Source organism: Mesoplodon mirus, assembly GCF_964341445.2.
Source record: "Mesoplodon mirus genome assembly, chromosome: 2".
Lineage (NCBI taxonomy): Eukaryota > Metazoa > Chordata > Mammalia > Artiodactyla > Ziphiidae > Mesoplodon > Mesoplodon mirus.
The window spans coordinates 215,277,151-215,302,980 of NC_138977.1; the positions used below are offsets into that span (position 1 = coordinate 215,277,151).

Genomic DNA, 25,830 nt, shown 5'->3' on the forward strand with positions numbered 1-25,830 from the left:
AAAACTCCAAAGAGGGCTTCCCTGGTGGCGCAGTGGCTGAGAATCTGCCTGCCAATGCATGGGACACGGGTTCGAGCCCTGGTCTGGGAAGATCCCACATGCTGGGGAGCAAGTAGGCCCGTGAGCCACAACTACTCAGCCTGCGCGTCTGGAGCCTGTGCTCCGCAACAAGAGAGGCCGCGATGGTGAGAGGCCCGTGCACCACGATGAAGAGTGGCCCCCGCTTGCCACAACTAGAGAAAGCCCTCGCACAGAAACGAAGACCCAACACAGCCCTAAATAAATAAATAAATAAATAAATAAATAAATAAATAAAACAAAAAACAAAACAAAAAAAAACTCCAAAGAGCAAAGGAACTTCTTCAGAAGTGCTTCTCAACTTCTTTTTATTTTCATCAGCCACATACGAGTGAGAAAGACTAGGTAATGTATTTTTTTAAGGCAAGTACAGTTGCCTCCAATAACTTAGCAGTTTTGCTAGTGAGAAAGAATGCATATTGGGTAGACATGATCATACTGTGTCACTCAGAGACTCTCTCCCTCTCTCCATTGGATCATAAGAATCCAAGAACTTATTTGACTCTGGGAACACAAGCAGGGCCCTGATTTTATGATAATTGCCACCTTTCCTGATGCTTCTTTAACTACATTCTCTGCTACCAAGCACCAGTGTTTTGGGTGGAATCCAAGAATGCTGTCACAGAAATCCATTGGCCATAGGTTGTCCTCTAGACCACAGCGCTAGAAGTTCAGTCTCCATAGGGGCATCCATCAGATGACCAGTCACCCTCAGAGTGCTGGGTAGGAGTGGATGTCATACCTTGTAGAACTTGCCAAATGTCCTACCACACTACTCAGTCTGACGGAATTTAACGCTCCCGTGTAGGTTCACGTATCTCTCCCTGAACCCCCAGGAACCCCTCTTTCCCCAATCCGGGATAATCTGTCTGAAACCCCTATCAGCTTAGGTTTTGAGAATTCAGCTTAGATTTTGAAATCCAGGTCAAATATTTCTTCTTGAAGCTAAGGAAATTCAAATCTTCAACACAGAAGGCTTAATTGCTTTATTTGGGGCAAGAGAGGGAGGATGCATACAACAGGGCACACAGATTTTATGATTGGGGGAAAAATAAAGGATAAGTTTACATTGACCCATTAATGTCCTTAGCAGTTTAAATGGAACAACCAATAAAAATGTATTTTCATCTATGTGGGAGAAATGCAAATTATTTTATGATTATTTGAATTGTAGAATAATTGGGATTTTTGGTCCTTTGTAATGTACGCCAATTGTAATGTACGCCAATTGTAATGCTAAAAGTCTAACACTTAAAGAGTACTGATACTATTCATCAAAAGGTAATTATTCTTGGGCTTCCCCGCTGGCTCAGCGGTTAAAGAATCCGCCTGCCAATGCAGGGGAAATGGGTTCGAGCCCTGGTCCAGGAAGATGCCGCGTGCCGCGGAGCAACTAAGCCCGTGTGCCCCAACTACTGAGCCTGTGCCCTAGAGCCTGTGAGCCACAACTTCTGAGCCCACATGCCCAACTACTGAAACCCACGGACCTAGAGGCTGTGCTCCGCAACCAGAGAAGTCACCGCAATGAGAAGCCTGCGCACGGCAACGAAGAGTAGCCCCTGCTCGCCGCAACTAGAGAAAGCCTGCGCGCAGCAACGAAGACCCAACCCAGCCAAAAAAAAAAAAAAAAAAGTAACTATCCTTTAATTTTTCTACAGCTGTAGAAATAGAAATCTGTGTCTGTGTGTAAACGCTTGATGATTCATTGTCTGATCTCAAGCTTGTTTTTTGCCCTTTAGAAAGAAAATGCTATTTACGTAATGAGTGACGTATCATGGAATTTCCTAAGTGTTCACTACTCAGGAGAACAGTTGTAAATCACTGTGTTTTGTAAAACAGAAAAAGTGTGACAGACATAAACCTTTATCTATCCAATAGCCGTTTTCCCCACTGCTTACCTCCTTTCTTCCTTGGTAGGGGAGCCCTGATCTTGTTCAGGTAATTACCTTCCCACACACTCAGACCCAGGAGGGAATCACTGATTCATCACTTTAAACCAATTGTTGTAATTCCATTACTCTTGCTAATGATTGGTTTAAGCATGGACACATGACAACCCATGAGTCAGTTGGGCGGTTTCTACCCTGAAGGGACACAAATGAGAATTTACCCTTCCAATGTTTGGATGTTGTAATGTGAAGGCATGATGTAGCCATCTTTTGGAGAAAAAGAAGGATACTGTTGATATATTATGAATGGCATAGCAGAAAGATGGAAGGTACCTGGACCTTGACAACACCCTTGAGCTTCTCAACCACCCTGACTTAGTTTGTAGGATAAAATTTACTGTTTAAGCCACTTATTGTTAGATATTTTGTTATTTGTAGCCACAAGCATAACTGTTAAATGACATAAGAGACTATGCTGTGGAAGAGAGACTGCTAGCTGCCTGTACGGTATCTGTTGTCCATTTTTTTCTTATTAAGAGACCCCTGATTATATTCTTAGTAACAACTGCACACATTTTCCAGCTTCTCTTGAGGGCTTAACTGAGGAGTCAACAAAAATTGATGGGTGTGTCTTGGGCTTCCTCCCTAAAGGGCACTAATTTGGCTAAAATGCTCTCTCTTTTCCCTTCCCTCTTTCTTCTCGTTACCTGCCTGGAATATAGATGTAAATCGTGGTACTCCAACGGCCATATTTGACTGTGAGTAGACTTTAAGGATGGAAGCCACTCACAAAGATGGTAGAGCAGAAAGAAAGAAGGAGCTTCAGTCTCTGATTGACCATGGAACCACCATGCTGGCACTGGACTATCTATCCCTTGACTTTCTCTTGTTTAAACCACTATTATTTGGCATTACTGATGCATGCAACCAAACCTAATTCTGACTATTGCAGCTGCTGAATGGCATTAAAAGTGATACTTTTTGGAAGAAATTAAGTTAGGAGCAGAAGCCTTATTTCTTAGGAGCCAGATTCTTTTCAAATTTAAATATTGTCATTGAGTTATTCTGAAAGGTCAAGGAGCTACTCAAATTGTATTTAATAATTCTATTTTGTATTTTTTACACAATCATCCTAAAAAATTATCTTTTGAAACTGATTGAGAAAGCAAGGAATAGAAATCATTATAATTTGTTACTATCTTTCCATGAATGCCAAGAAAGGATTCCAAAATTGGGTCTCTGAATTCATTCATTCTGCACATATTTATTGAGAACATAAGATATTAGAGGCAGTATATGTTAGGCACCGTGCGTGTGTGCGTGTGTGTGTGTTTGAGAGAGAGAGAGGGAATATCAGATATAGATCCTATGTTCATCAAACAAAATGACTGTTTCCTGGCAGGAAACAATATGAAAAAGATAAAGCCAATTTCATAAAAAGCAAAAATAGAAAAATACAAATAATTGCCTAAAGAATAGAAGGAAATAAGCTAAAATATTAACAGTTTATATCTGATGAATATAGCTTTTTCTCCTTTACATATTTGTCATGTTTCCTGTAAAGAATATGCAGCTTTTAGTCAGAAAAAAAACTTTATTAAAACATTTTATTGTTAAAAAAAGATGTAGTTGTTACAGGCAAGGAATTTGGAGGCAAAGCCCTCCACTCATTATGTCCTAGGAATTCTTGGCTTTCTGCAGTTCACTTCCCCATCTGCTTAAAATTCTTCAGTTGATCACAGTGACTTTAGCTGCAGGTTTTGAACATATTAAAGGGAAGGTCCAATGGAAGGCCAGTATTTCTTAATCAGGAATGCTTATGAGCTTTTACAAAATAAAAATTCCTGGTTCCCATTCCTAGTGATTCTGATTCACTAAGCCTGGAGTAGAACCAAACCACGTGAAACTTTACTTCCCATGTGATTCTGATGGGCACTCTGGGTTGAGAACCATTGCTTTAGGTTCTTATCTGTTATTTGAACCTTAGTATAAATGAGAATCCAAAGAAAAGTTTGATAGGGAATAAGGGGGCATAAAAGGATAGTAGAGCCTAAAACTGAGTGGATGTGAGGCAGTCAGCATTGGAGAGAGCGCAAAAGCCTCACCATTCTCCCAGGACCCTGCATGCAGAGATTATAAAGGAACAAAATGTATGAAAATATACCCTCTATGGTATTTCAGCTTATTGGAACAATGAAACAGCCAGGCTTAGAGAGGTAGGATGCAATAAAGAGAAAGAGAGAAACAGTTTGGCTCTTCTGATGAGCAATATGAAATCATCTGGACTGTGTCTCAGTTTTGAAAGCTTAAATCAGGACCAAAGGTCAGGAGAGGGTCACTGGAGACACATCGAGAGGGAGGGTGTCATCTGGGTATCTCCAGATATCACTAAAAATTGGGAGATGATGTTTAACACAGGACACTGCTTCCTTAGGCTCTTTAGGGGACCTAGCTGGGGTTCACCACAGTTTCAATACAGAGCCACATTCTGCTCCATGGTTTTCGTAAATGACTCTTGCCATGACTGGTGTGTATGCATGCCAGGATGGGTCCTAATCTTCATCTTTATTTACCACTGATAAAGGATGAAAACTATAGAAATAATTTTTCTCTCATATCTTGCCAGAACAAAAGAAGATCTGTCATCGGCCCTAAATAACCAGTTGTTTATACTGATAATTTTTTGAAAGCTCTTAAAGCTCTATATTCCATTGTGTTACAGTAATTTCTTCCTCAACTCTTAATTAAAGTATTACTACTTGAAAAATGAGCATATCTTTATTGCAAGTAGAATGATCATAAATCTTATAAATTTAAACCAGGAATGAATGCCCCCCCTGGGTTAGGAGGAAATCAAGGGACTGTAAAATATATTTCATTCATTTTTCCCTGAGCAGTCTGATTCTTCCAATGTCAGGATCTGCCTGCTATCTTTTCATAATAGGCTGAACTATGCAGATATTCAAGATGAGATATTACGTTGTACATTACTAATTATACACATAGACCCTGATGCTCACAAATGTTTAATGCATTGAAGGGAAAAAGGCCTTTATTAAAGACCTTGCTGTTTATCAGCTTCTAGAGCTTATCATTTTGGATTTAGTTTGGAAGGGTTTATCCAATTGAAGAATTATTTTTAAAAATATAAATTTAAAGGAAACTAAAGAACTTTGTAAACTCAATATGATGAAACTTAGAATTCCTTGTAGGAATGGAGACTGATTCCTTAGTGCCCTGGGTGGCCTACATATTTTCCTTTACTCATCCCTAGGAATAAAAGAGAATTATTTCAGAAAAAAGCAGCCATTATCAATTCCATCAGAGAAGTAATTACCATACTAAATATTCTCACAGCATAGAGCATTGCAGTATTACTGATAGGTGAATATTTTACTTTAGCCTCAGTAAAAACTAAAATCTCTTACCAGAAGTACCAAGTTAAGTACTGAATCACAGAAAAGCTTGTCTTGTATGTACAAGAAAAAGAACATTGTGTTATAGACTTCTAGGGAAATATTGAAAATGGTGACTCTTTCTTTGGAGGAACAAAATGTAGTTTCTCCAAAGGCAACTCTTCCCTACAAAAAGAAGAGGGAAGAAAAGGCTGTAGTCTTAAAATGAATCATTGAACACTAATACCCAGTTGCATGTTTTATTACTGTAATCGCGAAAGGCCAAAGACCAATATCATTCCTATCACAGCTGAGGCCAGTTACAACCTTTTAGAAAAGACCACACACCCAAATAATTGACGTCATCTGCAAAAAGAAATAGCACTCCGCAGCTTCCATCAGCAGTGCTGAAGCGATGGCAGGTTATAAATAACCTCAGCCTACACTGCCACTTCTGTCTGTGAAGCAAACTCTGTTCCACTAGATCAACCTTCTGAATAATGATACCCAATTTCACTTACGCATTAAAAACCACTGAGACACTTTATTTGTTCATAAAAAACTGCTAAATATGTCTTTTTGGAGCTATGGACAATTTCTAATTTTCAAGATGATATTGAGTTATGTACTTGTCCCCCCACCCCCAATTAAATAGCGGTGTCCCAAGGTCATCCAACCTCATGCTCTGTATGCCTAGCAGAATGCTGGGTACCTCACTCAATAAATACCACGGACTGATGGATTGTTCCATGACTGCATGTGGATTAGCCGAAGTGGGTGTCCCATGCCAGATTAAAAATTGTGACCCTACTTTGAACCCTCATTGGCAGCTAACCAAGGAATTTACGTCTCATCCATTCCAATTTCTGCAACTTATAAGGAAGCACTTTCTGAAACTCATTAAAGGAAGAAAATCTTTGATCTACCCCTACTAGCATTCCCTTCCTCCTTTGCTTTCTTGTTTCTTCCCTTCCTTCTTTCCCTTGAGCTCACTTTCCTTTCCTTTCCCTTTCTATTCACACCCAGAAGCATTTATTGCTGGCTACGGAGCTAGGAGCTGTGCTTTTTCCTCCAACCTGATTCAAAGGAGCTCCCAGTTTAGTGAGCAACCATTTATAATAATGTTAGCTTCGTTTATTGCACATTTGCTTCCTTCCAGATGCATTCTATCCATTGTTTTATTTAATCTTTACAACAATCTCGAGAGGAAGTCATTTGCCCACCCCATTTTACAGATAGAAAAGAAGCTTAGAACAGTTAATTAATTTGCCAAAGGTCACACAGCTAGTAAATGATGGATTTGGGATTCAAACCCAGACCTATTTGGATCCAAAAACAATGTTTATTCCATAATAATATTCTGTTCCTAGAAAGGAAAAGATAAGCTCCAAGTTGGAAGAAATTTACCACTGCACTGAAGAGCGATTTCTACTCTTCTGAGGTTTCTCTGAAAATGCTTACGTCTCATTTGATTATAATTCATAAAGGCTCACGCTTAAAACACATAAGGATATTTAAAGCACAAAGGCTATGATTTAGGTCAGTGATACTTCAAGCCTGACTTACAGACCAGTGCAAGCCGGTGATGTAAATATTATCAGTCTGTGATGAGCTAAATATAGAAATTGAAACTAAGCATTTAGGAACTTTTATAGCAATTTGACAGAGTAATTATATAATATAATAATACACAATAACATATAATAATTATAATAAAAAATAATAAACCACATGGCATTATATTTTGGGGATTTTTTAAATTTAATTTTTCTAGTAGTTCCTTTTTATTATATTTTACAAAAATATCAGTCCACATGAATTGGGCATTTAAAAAAACTAGTCCACAAATAGTTTGAGAAGCACTGGTTTAGGTCATTCTAAATATGTAAAATTTAAGTCATGTTAGCTGGCTATCAATATGATTTTTCTGGAAACACCACTAGGACACCCAGAAATAGATTTTTTCTCCTTCCTGCACCGACAGACTGCTAAGTGATTACTGGATCTGTTTCTGGGGGATATGGGAGCACTGGGCCCCTCAAGGGAGCACATCTGCTCCGAGCTTCTCTGGCTTGGTGCCTGGAACAAAGGGAGTTTCAGGAGGTGCTTGATGAATGTTAAATGGAACAATTAGTGACCAGTGACCCATGAGGTAAAGTTTCTTCTGAGTTTTAATTCATAGTGCTTGGTGCAAAAAGAATTAAGTGTGGGTATATCAGCGAACCTTCCAGTAATTTTGATCACAGGACTTAGTGACAGATGTTGGAAGATGCTTTTACATGGTGCGATTTACAGACTGTGTTGATTGAGAACGGTGCTCTTTACCCTACCTCACTGGAGCATTTCAGTGAATAAAACAAGGCTGTAAGATAAGCTCAGGGCTCTTCTGTGGGCAGAAGTTAGACATATAATTTGGTACTTGGAAGAAACATCCTGGACAATTTATGTACCCAGGAATCAGAATTGGCTTATTCATGACTTCCAAGGGAAGACATGCATTTAAGGAACTGGTTATTGCAACTGGTGATAAAATGCTGCTGGTGGCAGAAAATGTTATTTTATGAAAGCTTTTAAAAGATATCTTTCCCCACACCCTGAATGATAATATTTAAGATTTCAACTGCATGTGTCATTTCCTTATTTTCAGAGCTGTGTCCTGGCCATGAAAACATCTTCTGCTTATAGTGACACCTTAACTGAAGTTGATAGGGTTGACTTTTTGCTGGTTGGTGACAAACATGAATCCTTCATGCAAAAATCTAAGGAATAGAGCTCTGTGGCTGTCTCTGCCCCCGGAGATCTGCTGTGAGAGCGCAAGACTGCTCTTTTATCTGTGACTGCAGAAGCTAACGGGATGACTGGGAGGCCAGGGGAAAACATGCTCTAGGGATTTCTCCTTTCAGACCCTAAAACGGGAGGAAGATTAATGGCTGGCAAAGTCACACTGCAGATTATAATTCTCTTCAGGCAGGTTATAAAGGTGCACCGACAAACTCTGTGAGGTGGGGGAGATGAGGGAAGGGGGGAGGCTCACAGCTGCTTTCAAAGCCATTTATCAGGAAAGAAAGTATCTCTCAATAAAAAGACACCATATCTAAAAATTCTTGCCTGGCATCCCTATCTGTTATATGTTGGAGTGTGAATGAAATATGCCTTCATAGGGACTTCCCTGGTGGTCCAGTGGTTAAGACTCTGCACTACCAAAGCAGGGGGTCCAGGTTCGATCCCTGGTGAGGGAACTAGATCCCACATGCATGCCGCAACTAAGAGTTTGCATGCCACAGCAAAGGAGATTGCGAGCCGCAACTAAGGAGCCCACCTGCCGCAACTAAGATGCAGCACAACCAAATAAATAAGTAAACTAAAAAAAAAGGTCTTTAAAAAATATATTCCTTCATAGTAATAAGAAAATATAATTTATTCACATGAAATACATAAATATTAGATACATATGTTTAATAAAACAAGCTGGCTTGTTCTAAACTCTAAAATGAATCAAGATTAAAATTTCATATATGGGGTTGCTCATCTATTTGATGAATTACACAGACTGGCAGCTTTATGAATACCGTAAATGCCCCAGCTTTCTGATATAATATGGAATATTTATTTTGTAAGATAGATAGCAGGATCTCAATATTATTCTAAAAACTATATATATTAGAGAGAGATAAAGAGAAAGATAGAGAGAGATGTACCCCTGGAAGAGTTATTTATTATCAAAGATAAATTTGTTGGGTGTAATGGGATTCAGGACATGCCACTCCAAAATATGCCCCCTTGGCATATTGAATATCTTACGCTGAAGGAATTGGAGAAAACAGCAGAAGCAGGAAGGTCACTCTGACCTTCCTGCCTTGTTTTTCTTCCCTGAAAGCAGGAGATAAAATCTCTCAGGTGAAATGTACCTTCCCTGTATCAGGAGGAAGGAAGACTTTCTTATCCCTAGAGCCTAGAATTTGGGGCCTAGAAATCTGTACAAAACAAACTTGGTTAAACTAACCCTTACTAGTTACCTCTTCACCATTTTCCACCCCAAGCCCAAATCCCTTTGTCTTGTCAATTCTTCATAAATTCATTGCTTCTTTGTCTAAAATGTATAAAAGCTTCCTGCTCTGGTCACTTCTTCAGGTCTTCACTCTCTTGTGAAGGCTCCCACATACATGTACAAATTTAATACAATTTGTACACTTTTCACCTGTTAATCTGTCTTTGTCAGTTTAATTTCCAGACCCAGCCAGGGAACCTAAGAGAGTGAAGAAAACCTTTTTCCTCCCCTACAGGTGAGATATAACCTTTAGCAAGATAGGCTAAAATAAGTCAGTTCGACCATTACCTGACCAGGGTTAATTCACAAACCATATATAAACTTGAAGTTCCCATCCTATAGTTTAAGAAACAGATCAAGGCCCAGCAACATTGAGTTTGAGTATGATCTTAACTAAACTGAGAGAAAATTATTTTCTTCCCTTTTGTTACTGACCCTCCAGAGTCAGCCTCCAGCAACGGTCCTGCTACCCGGTGTCGTTCAGCTCAGAACAAGACCAAGTAGTATCAGAAGCAAAGGAAAGTTTTATTCTTTGATCAAAAAATGGAGAGGTGCAAGCCCTAGTTCCAGAGCACACCCTTTCCTGGACAGGCCATGCGTGGGGCTGCTTTATGGGGATCTCACCTGTGGAGTAAGGGACAGGGCTCTTGTTCGTAGGTACAGGTGTGTTGCTTAGGGCTCCAGGTTTCACGCCAGGGGCAGCGTCTCTGCACACTGCATGCTGTTGTCATGGTGAATTGAGGCGTCGGGTGCACCGCTTCTGCACACGGCCCACCAAGTCACGTGCCAGGTGCAGCGGTTCTGTGCTGAGAAGGCTGATTCTACGTGTGAGGTGCAAGGCCTCTGCATGTGCCCCCTGTAGGCAAGTGAAACTAGACTAAGCACAAAAGAAGAGGTTAGACCTTATCTCATAACCTAGATTCCAGCTTATTCTCCACCCCAGTGGGCTTTGCCAGTGACACTTGCAGAAACTCTGTGAAGTAGACATTAATTTTATTTCTGGGGAAAATGACCAGAGTATTCATGGTGAATTAGTGCTTATTCAAAGTGGGAGAGTAGAATAGAAAATAGAGAAAAGAAAAATAAATTATGTTCATTATGGATTTAGATGCATGTTAGAACTTATTTTTGAGATCCCTATTATAAAGTCTGTAGGGTAATGTCAATGAAAAATTAATCAGTCGATCTTAGAAAGAAACGGAAAAAAATTTTTTAGAAGTGCAAATTTTTCCAGTTTTATTGAGAAATAGTTGACTTACATCACTGTATAAGTTTAAGGCATACAGCATGATGGTTTGATTTATATATACTGTGAAATGATTACCACAACAATTTCAGCTGGCATATATCTTCTCATGTAGATACAATAAAAAAAAGAAGAAAAGAATAAAGAAAAAAATGTTATCCTTGTGATAACAGCTCTTAGGATTTACTCTCTTTTATTTATTTTTATTGAAGTATAGTTGATTTACGATGTGTTAGTTTCAAGTGTACAGCTAAGTGATTCATATATATATATGTATGAATATATATATACTTTTTCAGATTCTTTTCCCATATAGGTGATTACAAAATATTAAGTATACTTCCCTGTGTTTCACAGTAGGTCCTTGTTGGTTGTCTATTTTATATGCAATAGTGTATATATGTTACTCCCAAATTCCTAATTTATCCCTCCCCCCCACCTTTTCCCTTTGGCAACCCTAAGTTTGTTTTCTATGTCTGAGTGTCTGTTTCTGTTTTGAAAATAAGTTCATGAAATGGAATATTTTATTTGAGCCAAATTGAGGACTATAACCCGGGAACAGCCTCTCAGAAATTTCTGAGAACGTTTCCACCAGTTAGGGGCCAAGGCACAGTTATATAAGTTTTTGAGACAGAGGGCTGTACATTAAATGATGTATTATTGGCTGTTTACACAATCTAGTGAGTAGAGGGTCATGGGTCATCAGGGCCCCTTACAAGATCAAGAAGGAATGTTATCTTTTAAGGAGTTGCCTTGTTGATGCTAGGAATATATTTCTCTTTATGGTTAAGCAGGTATTTTTGCTGATTGGAAGGTTGTTCAATACATAATGCAGATACACAATGTACAATAGTGGGAAAAGAGGTCAAAAGGAAGAGAACATTTTTTCATGTTTAAATTTTTCTTGTTTTGTCATAAAATATGAATTTTATTTCATAATAATAAATGTATAATATACTATATGTTATCCAATGTTAAGTAGTAAAAAGTAATTTTGGAATTTCATACTCAAGCTTTGCTTTTTCCAAAATAGCTTTTCATACTTAAGGCCAACCACAAGAATCAGAAATTTTTGGAGCCAAGGTATATCTACATAATCAAGAAACTTATGCAGATGTGCCTTGGCTCCAAAATATGAGAACATACTTTTATTTTCTAACTTAGCCAAAACATTCAGATGTTTTTTAAATTGTGGAATAGATAGCAAATCACAGATTAGAGTGAACACATCCAAACAGTCTCCAGGACAAAAAAAAAAAAAAAAAATCAATCGTACATTTAAAAACCTGTAAAATATTCAAAAGGAAGATCATAATTTTCTAAATTCAATTAAATAGTAATAGAAAAGGTTGAAGTCTTCAGGAGTTTTGAGATAACTAATGACCGGGCAAAGCTTTCTTCTTCTGCTAGCCTCTAGGCGTAGTCCATGCTAAGTAAGAAGCTTTTCATTCAACCTGGTAATGGGAAACATCCATCACCTCTGTCTCTGAGTCCAGCCTTAAACCCTTCCTCAAGTGGAGAACATTATTAAATGTTTAAAGAAAACTGAAGTCACAAAATGACATTTCCCCAGCTTATGATAGCATAGATTAATCAATGAAGACAATTTGTACATTATCTTTGGAATGTGAATATAGAACGGGTTTTAAATATTCCAAATCCTCAGAGCCTACTTAAAAACAGATACTGATAACACTTTCTCCAGGCTGTTTATAAATGACTTTATTTGCAGCAGTGGTCAATATGAAAGTTATTTCACGTGCCTATCACAGAGCATGTACATAATAAATATTTGTTGTACAAATGAATGTTAAATAAAATAAAAACAATCAGATCTACTGTGTTGCTTTGGCAGCATTAAAGACAACATTTGACCAATCACAGAGTAATCTGTTCCTTTGTGTTTGTAATTTACCTAATATATATAATCATGTATATTTAGTTTGTATTAAACTATCAATATTTATATTATTCATGCCCTTTAATACAAATTTAATATTTATAATTGTGTATATTGATTTAATTTGAGAGTTTATTAAATGTCCTTAATGTATCTCGATAACATTGTGTACATTGTAGGGAATCAATTGTGCTCTTTGAATAAACATTCTGAGAGCTCAGGAGTAATTACAGTCATCTCTTTATAGACCTAAAAGCACAAAATGTCAAGCACTCTTATTTTATACATTGTAAAACGTTTGTGTCATTCCAGGTCTTTCTGCATTGTATCTCCTCTTTTCCATCTCTTCGCCCCTTAAAACTTTTCACATTTGTTTAACCTGAGCTACTACATTGGGCAAGGGAGGGCATACTGCTCCTTTTTGCTTATTACTGTGAAAATGTGCTTTTTTTCATAGAGAGGTCATGTGAGCCGGCTAATGCATTGGCATGTGAACTAGCTTTTACTGCCAAATGAGTCAGCTGAGATGGGGACATTAATTTATTTGAATGGGTATGAGTTGACAATGCCATAAAGAGATATTGGTACAGCTTAATGGAACAAACTGTCAAGAAAGTGTAGGTTGGGTATGGTGTAATTCGGCAAGCATCTGAATGTTTCCATGTTCACAAGTATCTGCCTTTCCTGATCTGAAATGTTGTCTATTGTCTCTTGGATTCCTCCACTAAAATGGAAATACCTCTAGAGAAATGACACGTAAAATTATTATCAGGTGTTAATATTAGAATGAAATTGCTGATATTCAAGCATTTTGACCTACACAAGTAGTAGTTTTATTTGATTCAACATCATACCTTTATAGGGATAGTTTATCACATTGCCTTGTTATTTTTTTAAATTAATTAATTTATTTTTGGCTGCAATGGGTCTTCATTGCTGTGCACAGGTTTTCTCTAGTTGTGGTGAGCGGGGGCTACTCTTGGTTGTGGTGTGCGGGCTTCTCATTGTGGTGGCTTCTCTTGTTGCGGAGCATGGGCTCTAGGCGCGTGGGCTTCAGTAGTTGTGGCGCACAGGCTTAGTTGCACCATGTCAGATTGCCTTGTTATTGAACTGAGGGAAGAAAGGGCAAGAAATCTTTGCAATAGGAAAAGATTTGGAGTATGAAGTACTACCTAGAGTCAGCCATGTTATCAGAACCCAATTAACACCTCCCTCATTCCAGACATAATAATTCTGTTATTGCTTCCAAGATTATATTAGTTGTTCTGGTGGCCATTTACTATTCATATAAAGTTTATAATGCACTCACGTAAGGCTAGATATAGACTGAAATCCCTCCAATATTTTCATTTAGGTTGATTCTAGATCATGTTTTCTATGACTTGTCCTTGAAAATTGGTTTTTAGCATCTATATTCTAGGACTTAATGTTCATCTCTATAAAAGTTCATTTGAATTCAGCTTATCTCTCTAGTCTATCCATTCTGATTAGTAGTCACTGAGAAGTGGTTACGTTATGGGTTTTGGAGTCAGGCAAAACTGAATTCTAATTCTAACTGTCACTTATTAGTTGTTGGACCTTCAGCAATCTGCTTGATCTTTTTGAGCCTCAATTTCCTCATCTTTACATGCAATAATACTTCTCAGGGTTGTTTGATGAGTTACATGTGGGTCAGTTATTGTGCCAATTCTGTACATTCCAAAGTAAAGACTAGCCTTTGACTGACTTACTGGGAGGTAACCTCTGAGCCCCTGGTATATCCTGCCTGATAAGGATGCTTCAGTGTGCCTGAGGCCTTGGGCTACACTGAATTACTCTGACCTCTGGAAGGCTGGAGACTGAGTAGCTAAGGGTCAGTCATACAGGCACTGTATGTCTGCATAGTTGACCCCCAATAAAAACCCTGGAACCAAGGCTCAGGTGAGCTTCCCTGATGGGCAACACTTGAAACAGGTTGTCACATTTCATTGATGGGAGAATTAAGAGCTGTCCTTGAGACTGCACTAAGAGAGGATAGCTGAAAGCTTGCACCTGGTTTCTCCTGGGGCCTTCATCCCATGTGCCTTTTCCTTTTGCTTATTTTAATCTGCATCCTTTTGCTATAATAAACCATAACCATGAGTTATTATAGCTGTTCTGAATTCTGTTAGTCCTTCTAGCAAGTCCAGTCTAAGTTTGGTCTTGGGGACCCCTGAAACATCCACTTTATGCGAGCTATATACCCTCAATGAAATTATCTAACCTCACTTAGTTTCATTTTCCTCATCTGTAAAATAATGATAATAATAATACCTACCTTGCAGTGAAGTTCTGGCACCCAGCCTACACTTTATTTTCTCCACAAGCATAACTTGAGAGATACTATAGAAATTCCAGGAAAATATAAAGTGCCAGAACATAACATATATATTCAACAAAAGTTGGTTCCCTTGAGTAATCTTGTTTGTAAGTTCTCATATCTTCACTCTCCCCCCACCCCTAGATGTAACTTCTGGACTAGGAGATCTAACTTCAATTAGTGCAGAGATGTCCTTTTCCAATCTTTTTGTCCCTCATGGACATCCTCCTCCTCCTATCAACTGTTTACTCTTTTCATTTTCATCCAAAAATCATTCTCCTTGATGGAGAAGACAGGCAAAGTAGAAGCTTGGCTTGACCTTTATCAGTTATTTGCCTCAAGCAGTAAATATATCTCTTTCTTGATCTTTTTTAAAAGTTCCATTTAATTTTCTTGCCTCTGGTATTTTTTTCCTGTTCCCAATAAGACTTTTCTGGGCTTACTCTTACATATTTGTGATACTTCTCAGTATTTATCTTTTATTATCTGCCCTTCCTCTAAAAAATTCTTTGCCTAATTAAAAAAATATTTTATTGCTACCTGTTTTTCCTAATTACAAAAGAAATGTATTTTTTATTTATTTCTTACAAATATTTATTTATTTATTTATTTCTTACAAATATTTATTTCTTACAAAGTAAATCTTTCTTAGAAGTTCACCTCTAAAGAAATCACAATATATTTCCTTTATATACTTCAGCTCAGAGTGCCTTGTGCAACCAACTACTGGTTTCTTTAATTATCTTACCATTTTCCTCCCTATCAGGATAATTCTCAATGGCTTAAACAGAAGATTTTTTTTTTGAGAGTTTTCCAGCTCTTTCAAATTTCATACAATGAAACATGCCCATCTTTTCTCTAAACTTTAAAAATCTATGCTTTTATCAAGTCCATGGTATAGATTTGGGTTTTCTCTTCTTGGGTATCAGGAGCACATTTTTTTTAAATTAATTAATTTATTTATGTTGGCTGTGTTGGGTCTTCATTTCTGTGCGTGGGCTTTCTCTATTTGCGGCGAGCGGGGGCCACTCTTCATCGTGGTGTGCGTGCCTCTCACTGCTGCGGCCTCTCTTGTTGTGGAAGCTCCAGACGCGCAGGCTCAGTAGTTGTGGCTCACAGGCCTAGTTACTCCGCGGCATGTGGGATCTTCCCAGACCGGGGCTCGAACCCGTGTCCCTTGAATTGGCAGGCAGATTCTCAACCACTGCGCCACCAGGGAAGCCCAGGAGCACATTTTAAAATGAAAGTCTCGGGCTATATGGTCTATAAGTCCTCATTAAGCTCTATTAAAAACATAAATTTATTAATTTATTTTTTACTTTTGGCTGCGTTGGGTCTTTGTTGCTGTGCGCAGGCTTCTCATTGTGGTGGCTTCTCTTGTTGCGGAGCACGAGCTCTAGGTGCCCAGACTTCAGTAGTTGTGGCTCGCAGGCTCTATAGCGCAGGCTCAGTAGTTGTGGTGCACGGGCTTAGTTGCTCCGTGGCATGTGGGATCTTCCAGGACCAGGGCTCGAACCTGTGTCCCCTTCATTGGCAGGCGGATTCTTAACTACTGCACCACCAGGGAAGTCCCCATCAAGCACTATTTTCTATGATTCTGTCATCTATAGAAAGTTGCACAGATGAGCAACAGTTGGAGAAGCCTCTGTAAAGAGCAGCTCTCCCAGGCACACATACCTATAGCAAGGAGCAGAGAAGTGCCCCAGTGATACAACCATGGGGGAGCCAGTGACAGATTTGGAATAAAACCTGAAAGTCTAATCAATTTTTGATTCCCATTAATTAACAATCTTTGGAGGCACATGGGTAGTTGAGGACAGCATGGAAGCTAGTCTAGAAAGCTGAAGTTTTACGTAGCAGTAGGTAGTCTTATTTTTTCTTTGCTTCAGTTCCATACATATAAAATGGAGATAAAAACATTTGAGGCCACATGAGATAAGCTACACTGGGAATATATATATTTTATGTGTCCAGCACTCTACTTTTCTGGGAACTGGTGCTAATTCCCCTCTATCTACATGGTTTCTGCTGGAGCTGCCATGTTTATTCATTCCTTTATTCAACTACTATTTATTGAGTGCTATATCTGACACTATTCCAGGTCCTGGAGATATAGCAGCGACTAAAGCATACAAAAATTCCTCACAGAGCTTACATTCTGATGGAGGAAATAAGACATTAAGCAAAATAAGTAAATATTTGGTATGTCAGATGAAACACGCTATGGAGAAAAATCAAGCAGGAAAATAATCAAGGAAAGTGCTGTGGTTGAGGAATGAAATTAGTGAAGTGAACATAGTTCATTAGGTGGCCAGGAGTGGCTTCATCCAGGATATTTTTGGAATTGGATCAAAACAGGGTGGTCTAAAGCAAGAATGTGGAGTAAGGAGTAGAAAAAAAGCCTGTTAGAAGCAAAAGAGAAGAACGAAAAAGGCACAAGAGAGTAGCATGAAAGGAGGATGTGGGGAGAGAAGGAGAAAAAGAGAGAACTTCCCAGGCTCTGCATAATATTCCAGTACACTTCTGATAAACCCTTTTTAAAAAGAATCCTTCTGATAAATTCTAAGCTGATATGAATCAGTTTCGGTCACTCTCAATCAAAGAATCCTAACTCACACATATATTAAGATAACTTATAAATGCAAGGCTTGCCCAATGTGGGAGACGTTGGTTACCTCAGAAAATTAGAACTTGATGCTTCTGATGCCAATAATACAGATTTGATAGCAGAGTTGAATTAATCTTGCTGTTCCCTAGCACCCAGGAAATAAAATGTACAAGAAATACTTATTTCTTTGTTTTCTATTAATCAAATGAGCTCTGATTCTGCACTGGGCTTGTGGAAAATTCAAATGAAAGCATTATTTTTTCACCCCTAGTTATGCCCTCCCTCCACTCCCCGCATCGGAGTCACAGCAGAATTAGGCAAGCTTACTGATGTCTAGACAACTGGGAAAAGGCTCTCTAATTTCTAAGTCATCACTGTTCAAGCCTGCTTTAAACTTTCTCTGCCAAGAGGAGAGCACAGAAATCTTACCAAGGCTGAAGGACGCTTTGCTCCCTAGGGTGTAGCCATCCCCTCTGAAGCCGAGCCACCTTCCTGGACAAGGGAAAATCCTGAAGCAGGCTGAGGTATTCACTAATCATGGGACCTGTCAATCTTTCAGTTTCTCTCTCCTGATTCTCAAAACAATTCTCTTCTCTTCTGGCCTCCAAGACATCCTGTGCATAATGTTTTCAGTTAGCTTAGGTTTTTATAATAGACCACAAGAGTAAGTAAACTGCTTCTAGGAATTTCAGCTTTCCACCCTACAAAAACTCTCCCTCCCTTTCCCACTCCTCCACAGATGCTGGGTTTTTTGTTTCTTGGGTTTTTTTTTTTCTTTCTTTTTGTGGTATATTATACATCACATAAAATTTCCCATTTTAACCATTTTACAGTGTACAGTTATGTGGCATTAAGTACATTTACGTTGTTGTGCACCCCAAAGATTTAATAAGAGTCCGGTGATCTGACTGAGGCAGGGAAGGGTGGAAATATAGGAAGAAATAATTATTGTATTTAAAACGTTTTTTCGTTCTTCTTGAATGAATGGGGCAAGTTCAAATGGGATCCCATAATTGGTGATTGTGAGTAGCTAAGAGGCATCATTAGGATAATAGATATTAATGTGAAAAAGGATGATGAGGAGAAAGGGTGGCTGTAAGGAAATTTGTAGGAACAATGAAGACAAACTTTATCTGTCTCACAACACTGGTAATACCATTTAATATCTCTGAAGCAGGAGTAAAACGAAGAATTTTTCTCCACTTTGCCTTGTGCCAGGATCAGAACAGTGTTCCTGAATTTTGTTGGGGAGTGAATAACTTCTAGAGAGGTCTCAAATCTAAAGTAAAGTTTAATTTTATGAACTGCAATAATGCTTAAGCAATGTGTTACTAAAGGCTGCAATCCACAGAAGGGTTAGTATTAAATATCTTAGAATTCTTAAGAATTACATGTGAGTTGTGGGGTTTGGGGGGTGGAAAGGAGTGCATGAAGGGCATCAAAATAAGCCTGGGTGATTGAGCACTGGCTTGACCTAGAGGTTTCTTTCAGGAATTTGAAGAACTCGTATCCATTTATCTGTTCCCAAATATTTAAGTGCCTGCTATGTGTGAGGCACTGGAATACAGCAGTGAACAAGGTAAACATGTTCTTTGCTCTAATAGAGATTACATTCAGGTGTACTTTAATTCTGAACCATGAATCCAAGAGCACAATAAATTGAATAAAGCAGTGAACCACGGGAGCCGTGGTTCTTCACAAGCTGCAGCGGAAGTCAGCATTTTAAGTTTTCTATTCTTGGTGGCTGACTTCTGCTTAATTCTTGAAGGGGGCGGGGGGAGAGATGTGAAGAGATTTCTCGCCGAAAATATACACAGACTTGGTGTTTGGGTTCGGCAACCCCAAATTACACCTGCGGCACCGAACTAACCCCACCTAAGAAGCAGGCAGTATTATACGAGAAAAACTACTCCATCAGAGCCCTCGGAAGACTCAGCGACTCTCGGTCAGCACGGGAAAGCCATGGACTACAATTCCCACAAGCCCTTGCGATCCCACCCCGCCCGGGCAGCTTCAAAGCAAGGGGAAAGACTGGGGGTTGTCGGGCGCACTCCTTGTTGCGTCATTAGCGTGCGACTCCACAAAACAAAACAGGTCTGGGCTACAAAAGTATGGCAGCTACTGAGGCGGCGGTCGTACCGTCGTCATCCTTGAAACCAGACACAGCCCCAGCCCCCGAAAGTGCAGGAATGGCTGCAGCCACGGCCGCCACATCCTCAGCGATGGCTGCAGTCGCGGCGGTTGCGGCCAGGACCGGATCCGAAGCCAGGGTCTCCAAGCCCGCGTTGGCTACTAAGCTGCTGTCCCTGAGCGGCGTCTTCGCCGTGCACAAGCCCAAAGGGCCCACTTCAGCCGAGCTGCTGAATCGGCTGAAGGAGAAGCTGCTGGCAGGTACTGCAGCCGGGTGGGGACCAGGCCGAGGCGAGGCGGTCGCCGTGAGAGCGGAAGCCGCACAGAGCACACTGGGCTTTTCGCGCTCTCGTGGCTCAAGAGATAAGAGGAAGGGAAAGGGAGAACGGCCACAGTGTAAGCTCTGGACAGAAATCTGGGGCATCTCCGGCTTGGACTTGTCCTGATGTGAACTCCTGTAGCCTAGTTGGCAGTTGTCGTTCTCAAGGGAAAAAAAACAAAAACAAAAAGTAAAACCCACACATCCACAAATAAACCTCTGCTCTTGGGCCTGCAGACGAGTTTTCTACAATCTGATCCCTCAGAAGCCTTTTGTCTGGCTCACGTAGATGAACTCTACCCGACGGAATCACTGGCTCTCTACACCCCAAAGTTGCATTCTTAAAAATATGTTGGAAATGCGGATGTTACTTAGTTAACCAAGACTCAATGCAGTGGTTTTCATATAGTGGGCATAAGAATTATTTAGAGTCCCTTGTATAAATGCAGATTCCTAATCCTTGCCCCCCTCAGAGACTGTAATTCTGAGGATATGGAGTATTTTTAGGAAACTGCATTTTTAAACTGTTGCTCCGGGTGTTTCTGGTGTAAGTAGTCAATGGACCACATTTTGACGAACACTAAATATAACTTGGTCACTTCTAAGAGCATTCTTTTTGTTTGTTTGTTTGTTTCCTCATATACACTGGGAGAATATTAGAAAAGCCTGAAGGATCTCTTAGTTCATCAGTCCAGTAGATCATTTCAGACAATGGAATCAAGGAACCTTGGATTTTTTTGGACTCTTGCAATAAGCCAGACCTGTGCTAGCCTATGGAGAGGTGAGGGTGAAAGACACTGTGTCTTGCTAAGCTCATAGCAGTAATTTCTGCAAACTTTGGTGATAAAACTATTTAACTGGGTTTTCAAGGCCCTCCAGAGTTTGGCCCTGGCTTATTTTTCCATGAGATCAGTACAGGAAATTTCTTCTTTGTTTAGTGTCCCCTGGCAAATGTTACCGCCTCCCCCGCCCTTTTTACTGCAAAAGCAAATATTCTGGTAGGAATTTGTTAATTAAAACGGACACAATACAGATTCAAATGTTTATTGGCAAAGGTACATTCCTGAAGATGTTTAATACCTGTGTTATATATTCTTTTGTTATACTTTCATTATACTTTGTTACCTGTAAGGATGGGTCATATATGGAATGCTGAAGGAAGGAATTACATCAAGGGCAAGCTTTGTGGTGTCATCATGGAGTTGTTTCCTTCACAGAATTGCTTTCATTTGGCCTGATTTGTTAGCTAAGCTAAGGCTTTTTTTTTTTTTTTTTTTTGCGGTACGCGGGCCTCTCACTGCTGTGGCCTCTCCCGTTGCGGAGCCTGTGCTCCGGACGCGCAGGCCCAGCGCCCATGGCTCACGGGCCCAGCCGCTCCACGGCATGTGGGATCATCCCGGACCGGGGCACGACCCGAGGTCCCCTGCATTGGCAGGCGGACTCCCCTGCGTCACCAGGGAAGCCCGCTAAGGCTTTTTTGATACTCAAGATAATGATTATCATTCTTTCAGACAAGTTTCTGATAGGATTGAAGCCATATCCTGGCCTTCTGGTTAATCTGCCTATCAAGAACTGAAATTCCTCTTGAAACTTAGTTAAAATTGACTGTTTCAAGGCTGTTGCTGGACCATCTTCTGGAAGCCACTCACTCAGAAGTAGACATTCTCATTACTCTCCATTTCTATATTGCTTGTGATTGGCCTATTCTATATTTATGTTAGCCAGACCAGGGCTTCCGAAATTCTAACTGGCTGTCAGAATTGTCTGGGAAGGTTCTCTTAAAGATACAGATTCCAGGGCTAACCTGGTGGCGCAGTGGTTGAGAGTCCGCCTGCCGATGCGGGGGACGTGGGTTCGTGCCCGGTCCGGGAGGATCCCACATGCCGCGGAGCGGCTGGGCCCGTGAGCCGTGGCCGCTGAGCCTGTGCGTCCGGAGCCTGTGCTCCGCAACGGGAGAGGCTGCAACAGTGAGAGGCCCGCGTATCGCAAAAAAAAAAGGTTACAGATTCCAGGGCAAGACATTCTAATGCCAGCCAGGTTTGACAACCACTGATTTAGGCCACAGTCAGTTGTCATGCTCTCTACTAACATTCCTTACATTGATTCATGTGGTACTAAAATCTCTGCTCTTCTGTCTTTTTGAATCCTTCAAGGACTAAAACGTATCAGAATTTTATAGCTAGAAAAGATCTTAATAAATATTCATCCATGAATGGTACCAGTGGGGTGAACCAAATTCCAATATAGTAGGGAGTGTGTCTTCAGACTTGAAAGAGGTAAATTTGGACACAAAGGGAAGACAGTAAATTTTAGGGCCTCCACGCTCCAAGGACCGTCAAGTTAAAAATACAAAGAGTTCCCCAAAATATTTCTATGAATACAGTACAAGAGATCCATAATGGGTTGCAAGTGAAAGTGCAGGGTTTGAAGCCTAGGCCTGGCCTTACAGATTTATGTTAAAGCATATGGTCATGTCCTTGCAAGCAGGGTGATGTTGTAATCAGAGAGGGACAATAGGACTGTGTTCCAGACTGAGTTCTGACTCAGTAAAGTGGTAATGACAACCCAACTTATCCTTTGGGCCATTTAACCTGGCTTCTTCACTGTTGCTCTGCCTTCCCTCCTTTCCTGTCTCTGTCCTCTCTTTTCATTTTCTTTTACTCTATTTTCCATCTTCTCTGTGTCAGTGGTAATAAGGAAGGTTTGATGGGTTTGGAGGGGGTACAGATCAATAGAGCTCTTCCTGCTGTTCTCTGTTTTCTCATTTGAAGCTTAGTAGCCAATATTCTCTCAATATAATGTTATATGCCATGATGAGGATGATGATAATAACAGCATATTGTTATAGTGCTTTGAGTTTCCAAAGCACATTCAGATAGCATTATTTCATTTTATTTTTTACAATAGGAATATGAGATAGGCCAGGTTGGCTTTTTTTTTTTTCATTCTTTTTTAATATCTAAATGCTTTGGAGTATAAGTGGCAACTTAAACTGTTACCCTCTTCCCACATAACCTTTTGTTGAGATTAGCTTCTTTAGGGAATTGAGAGTTTTGATTACGAGAGGGGGACAGACCTACAGATAGTTTGGGAACTTAGTGTTCTCAGAAGTGACCCTGTATGAGATGTACTCCCAACATTTAGGTAGCTGGAGAGACCAGCAAAGAACACCAGGGAACAAAAGAGATTTTAGAAATGAAATTGAGGACTTTAAAAACTAGCTGCCTATGTAAAAACTAACTTCTTTTCATCATTCTCTATCTAGCAACCCACTACTACCAGGAATTTACTAGATCTTTGTGGGTTCGTGTGGATATTTACCCACTTAAAAAATTTTTTTTTTTCCTTGGAAAATGAATTCTAGTTTCTAGACAACTAATTTGGGAATACTATTTCTTTGTAATTTAGGGAGTGTCTGTACATTTTAAAGTCTGTTCTTTGTTAGTAATATCGTCATAATCTTAATATGTTAAGTTTGTACAGTACTTTTTATTTGTTTTGAGTACTGCATCCACACTGCCTCATCCCATATTTATGGAGATTCTACTTCATTTGTCTCAGTAATTACCTTTTTTTCATCCCAATTACTCTTATAGAAGCTGGAATGCCTTCTCCAGAATGGACCAAGAGGAAAAAGCAGACTTTGAAAATTGGGCACGGAGGGACACTAGACAGTGCAGCCCGAGGAGTCCTGGGTAAGAGATATGAACAGAAGTTTGATGTAACTGCCACTTACATCAGAAAGAAATATTGATTAAGAACAGATAAAATTAACTAAGGCCATGCCATTTTCAGTCTACTTTGGAATATTTCAGATCTACTGGATTTATAGTGCCATCTTCTCAAGAAGCCCTTGTATCATTTGGCACAAGGTATAGAAGGCTGTTAGAAATAGCCACTTTTATGTCTGGACGGACTTTGAGAAAGGGTTTGTATCTGTGCAGAAAAGAGTTAACACAGCAGGCCTGAAATCACTATCTTTAGAAAGGCCTGCTTGCATCTGAGGACTTGGATTTGTTGGTGTTCCCACCCTTCCCCATCCGATAAGGATGGGTTTACTGTGCCTTGACTGTTTGTGTGAACAGTGTGGTTTATGCTAAATGCCTGCTTTCTATCTTGGAATCTGGGATTTTGTCCCACCATGCAGGCAGAGGGTGTCTGGGTGACCATTCCTCTCATCCCCTCCAATAAAAACTATGGGTGCTGAGTTTCTAATGGGCTCCCTTGAGCAGGAACATTGTACACATGTTATTCCTTGTTGGATTGTTGGAGGAAGGACTGTGCTCAAGTGTCCCCCCCTCATAAGAGGGAGAGAGAATAAGGAACCTGAGCATGGATTTTCTCCAGTGTCTTTACCCTTAGGATACAGCTGTGTAACCTTAGGATGTCACTGTAGGTAAATCTTAGCCATGGATGAATCTTCCAGGGTGGGATAGTCTTGGGGACTCCTGACAAGGTATATGGCTCTTTGTTCTGCCTATATTGAATCTAACTCTGACATTAGCTCTCTTGAGAAGGAGAACCTTATAGTTCTTCAGAGGAAGTCACTTTGTCTTGGGGACATTAGTTGAATGTCTTATTGCATGTGGAGGAAAATTGATAGAATTGATTGAGGAGAGAAGAGTCATTTATCCTGTTTTCTTCCATCTTTTTTTTTTGGCATCTAGTAGAGGTTCTGCAGTCTATCTTTATAGACTGCTAAAGTGTGTATCCACAGGACAGGGTATGTTCTTAGAAACTTTTTTGTAACTGTATCCACAGTCACAGAAATACATATGTTGGGATTCTCCCTATCTCCCCCTTCCCCACATACTAGAAAAAAACTTTTATGGAACAATACTTACCTTTTTACATGCCCTGGTGTTTTATATTTTATTGTATTCCATTTTATTTAATGTTGATCATAATCCAGTAAATTGATTTCATGCTGCCCTAATGGATTGTGACTCATGCTTTAAAAAATACTGTGCCACATGATCCAATCCATTTTATTAGAGCTAAAATTAGATACAAATAAAAACAAACCTGATCTAAGCTAGCCAAAGGAAATGAATGCTTACTTAGAAGAAAAGGATAAAACTGGTGAAAAAAATTGTATTTTTTAAGAAAATTAGAAGCAGTTTATGATTTTGCATTTTCTGAAATTATAGATTGTATTTGATGCATGTTGACAAAAACATCTTTACCTGAGGTTAAAATAGAAAAAAAAAAAACACATGGAAATTCACTTTCCTGAATTAGAGCACTTGAATAGGCAAATTCTGACACCTTAATTACGTTTCTTACCATAACTAATAATAATCATTTATTGAGCACTTATTGTATGTGAGGTCTGTCCCATAGTTAGTGGCCAGGTCAGGAGCTGAACCTGGACCTGCTCAGTTTTAAAGTCTCTGTCCTAACCTGGGATGGCAAATACCTGGCACTCCTGGCTTCATTCCCTGCTCCCCATGTCCATAGCAGAAATTGCCAGTCAATCACAGCATTCTTTGCCATTGGTTCTAGAAGTGGCTTCAGGATTCTTACCAGTTCAGCTCTTCTAGAGTTGAAGCCTATTTATTACAATCTTCTGTTTTCTAAGGCACAGCACCATAAATCCAAGAAGAAAGAGGATAAAATGTGCTGCTGTGATAGGCAGAATAATGGCCCCCCTAAAGATGTCCATGTCCTAATCTCCAGAACCTATGAGTATGTTAGGTTACGTAACGAGGGGACATTAAAGTTGCACATGGAATTAATGTTGTTCATTAGTTGACTTTAAGAGATACCCTGGAATATCCTGGTGGATCCAGCGTAATCAGAAGGGTCTTTAAAAGTGGAAGAGGAGGCTGAGGAATGTCCAAAAAGATGTGGCAATGGAAGCAGAGTTTGTAGTGATG

General features: G+C 39.7%; 1 protein-coding gene across 1 annotated transcript in view; it reads left to right on the forward strand.

Annotated features, from left to right (window-relative positions):
- The first annotated feature begins 19,584 nt into the window (after positions 1-19,584).
- The window catches only part of TRUB1 (TruB pseudouridine synthase family member 1), a 31,236-nt gene continuing 24,990 nt past the window's right edge, over positions 19,585-25,830 (forward strand). The window contains exons 1-2 of the mRNA XM_082637740.1: positions 19,585-19,893; positions 23,548-23,646. Coding sequence (XP_082493866.1) covers positions 19,614-19,893; positions 23,548-23,646 — 379 coding nt within the window. The 5' untranslated portion in view covers positions 19,585-19,613. The remainder of the gene's footprint in view (positions 19,894-23,547; positions 23,647-25,830) is intronic.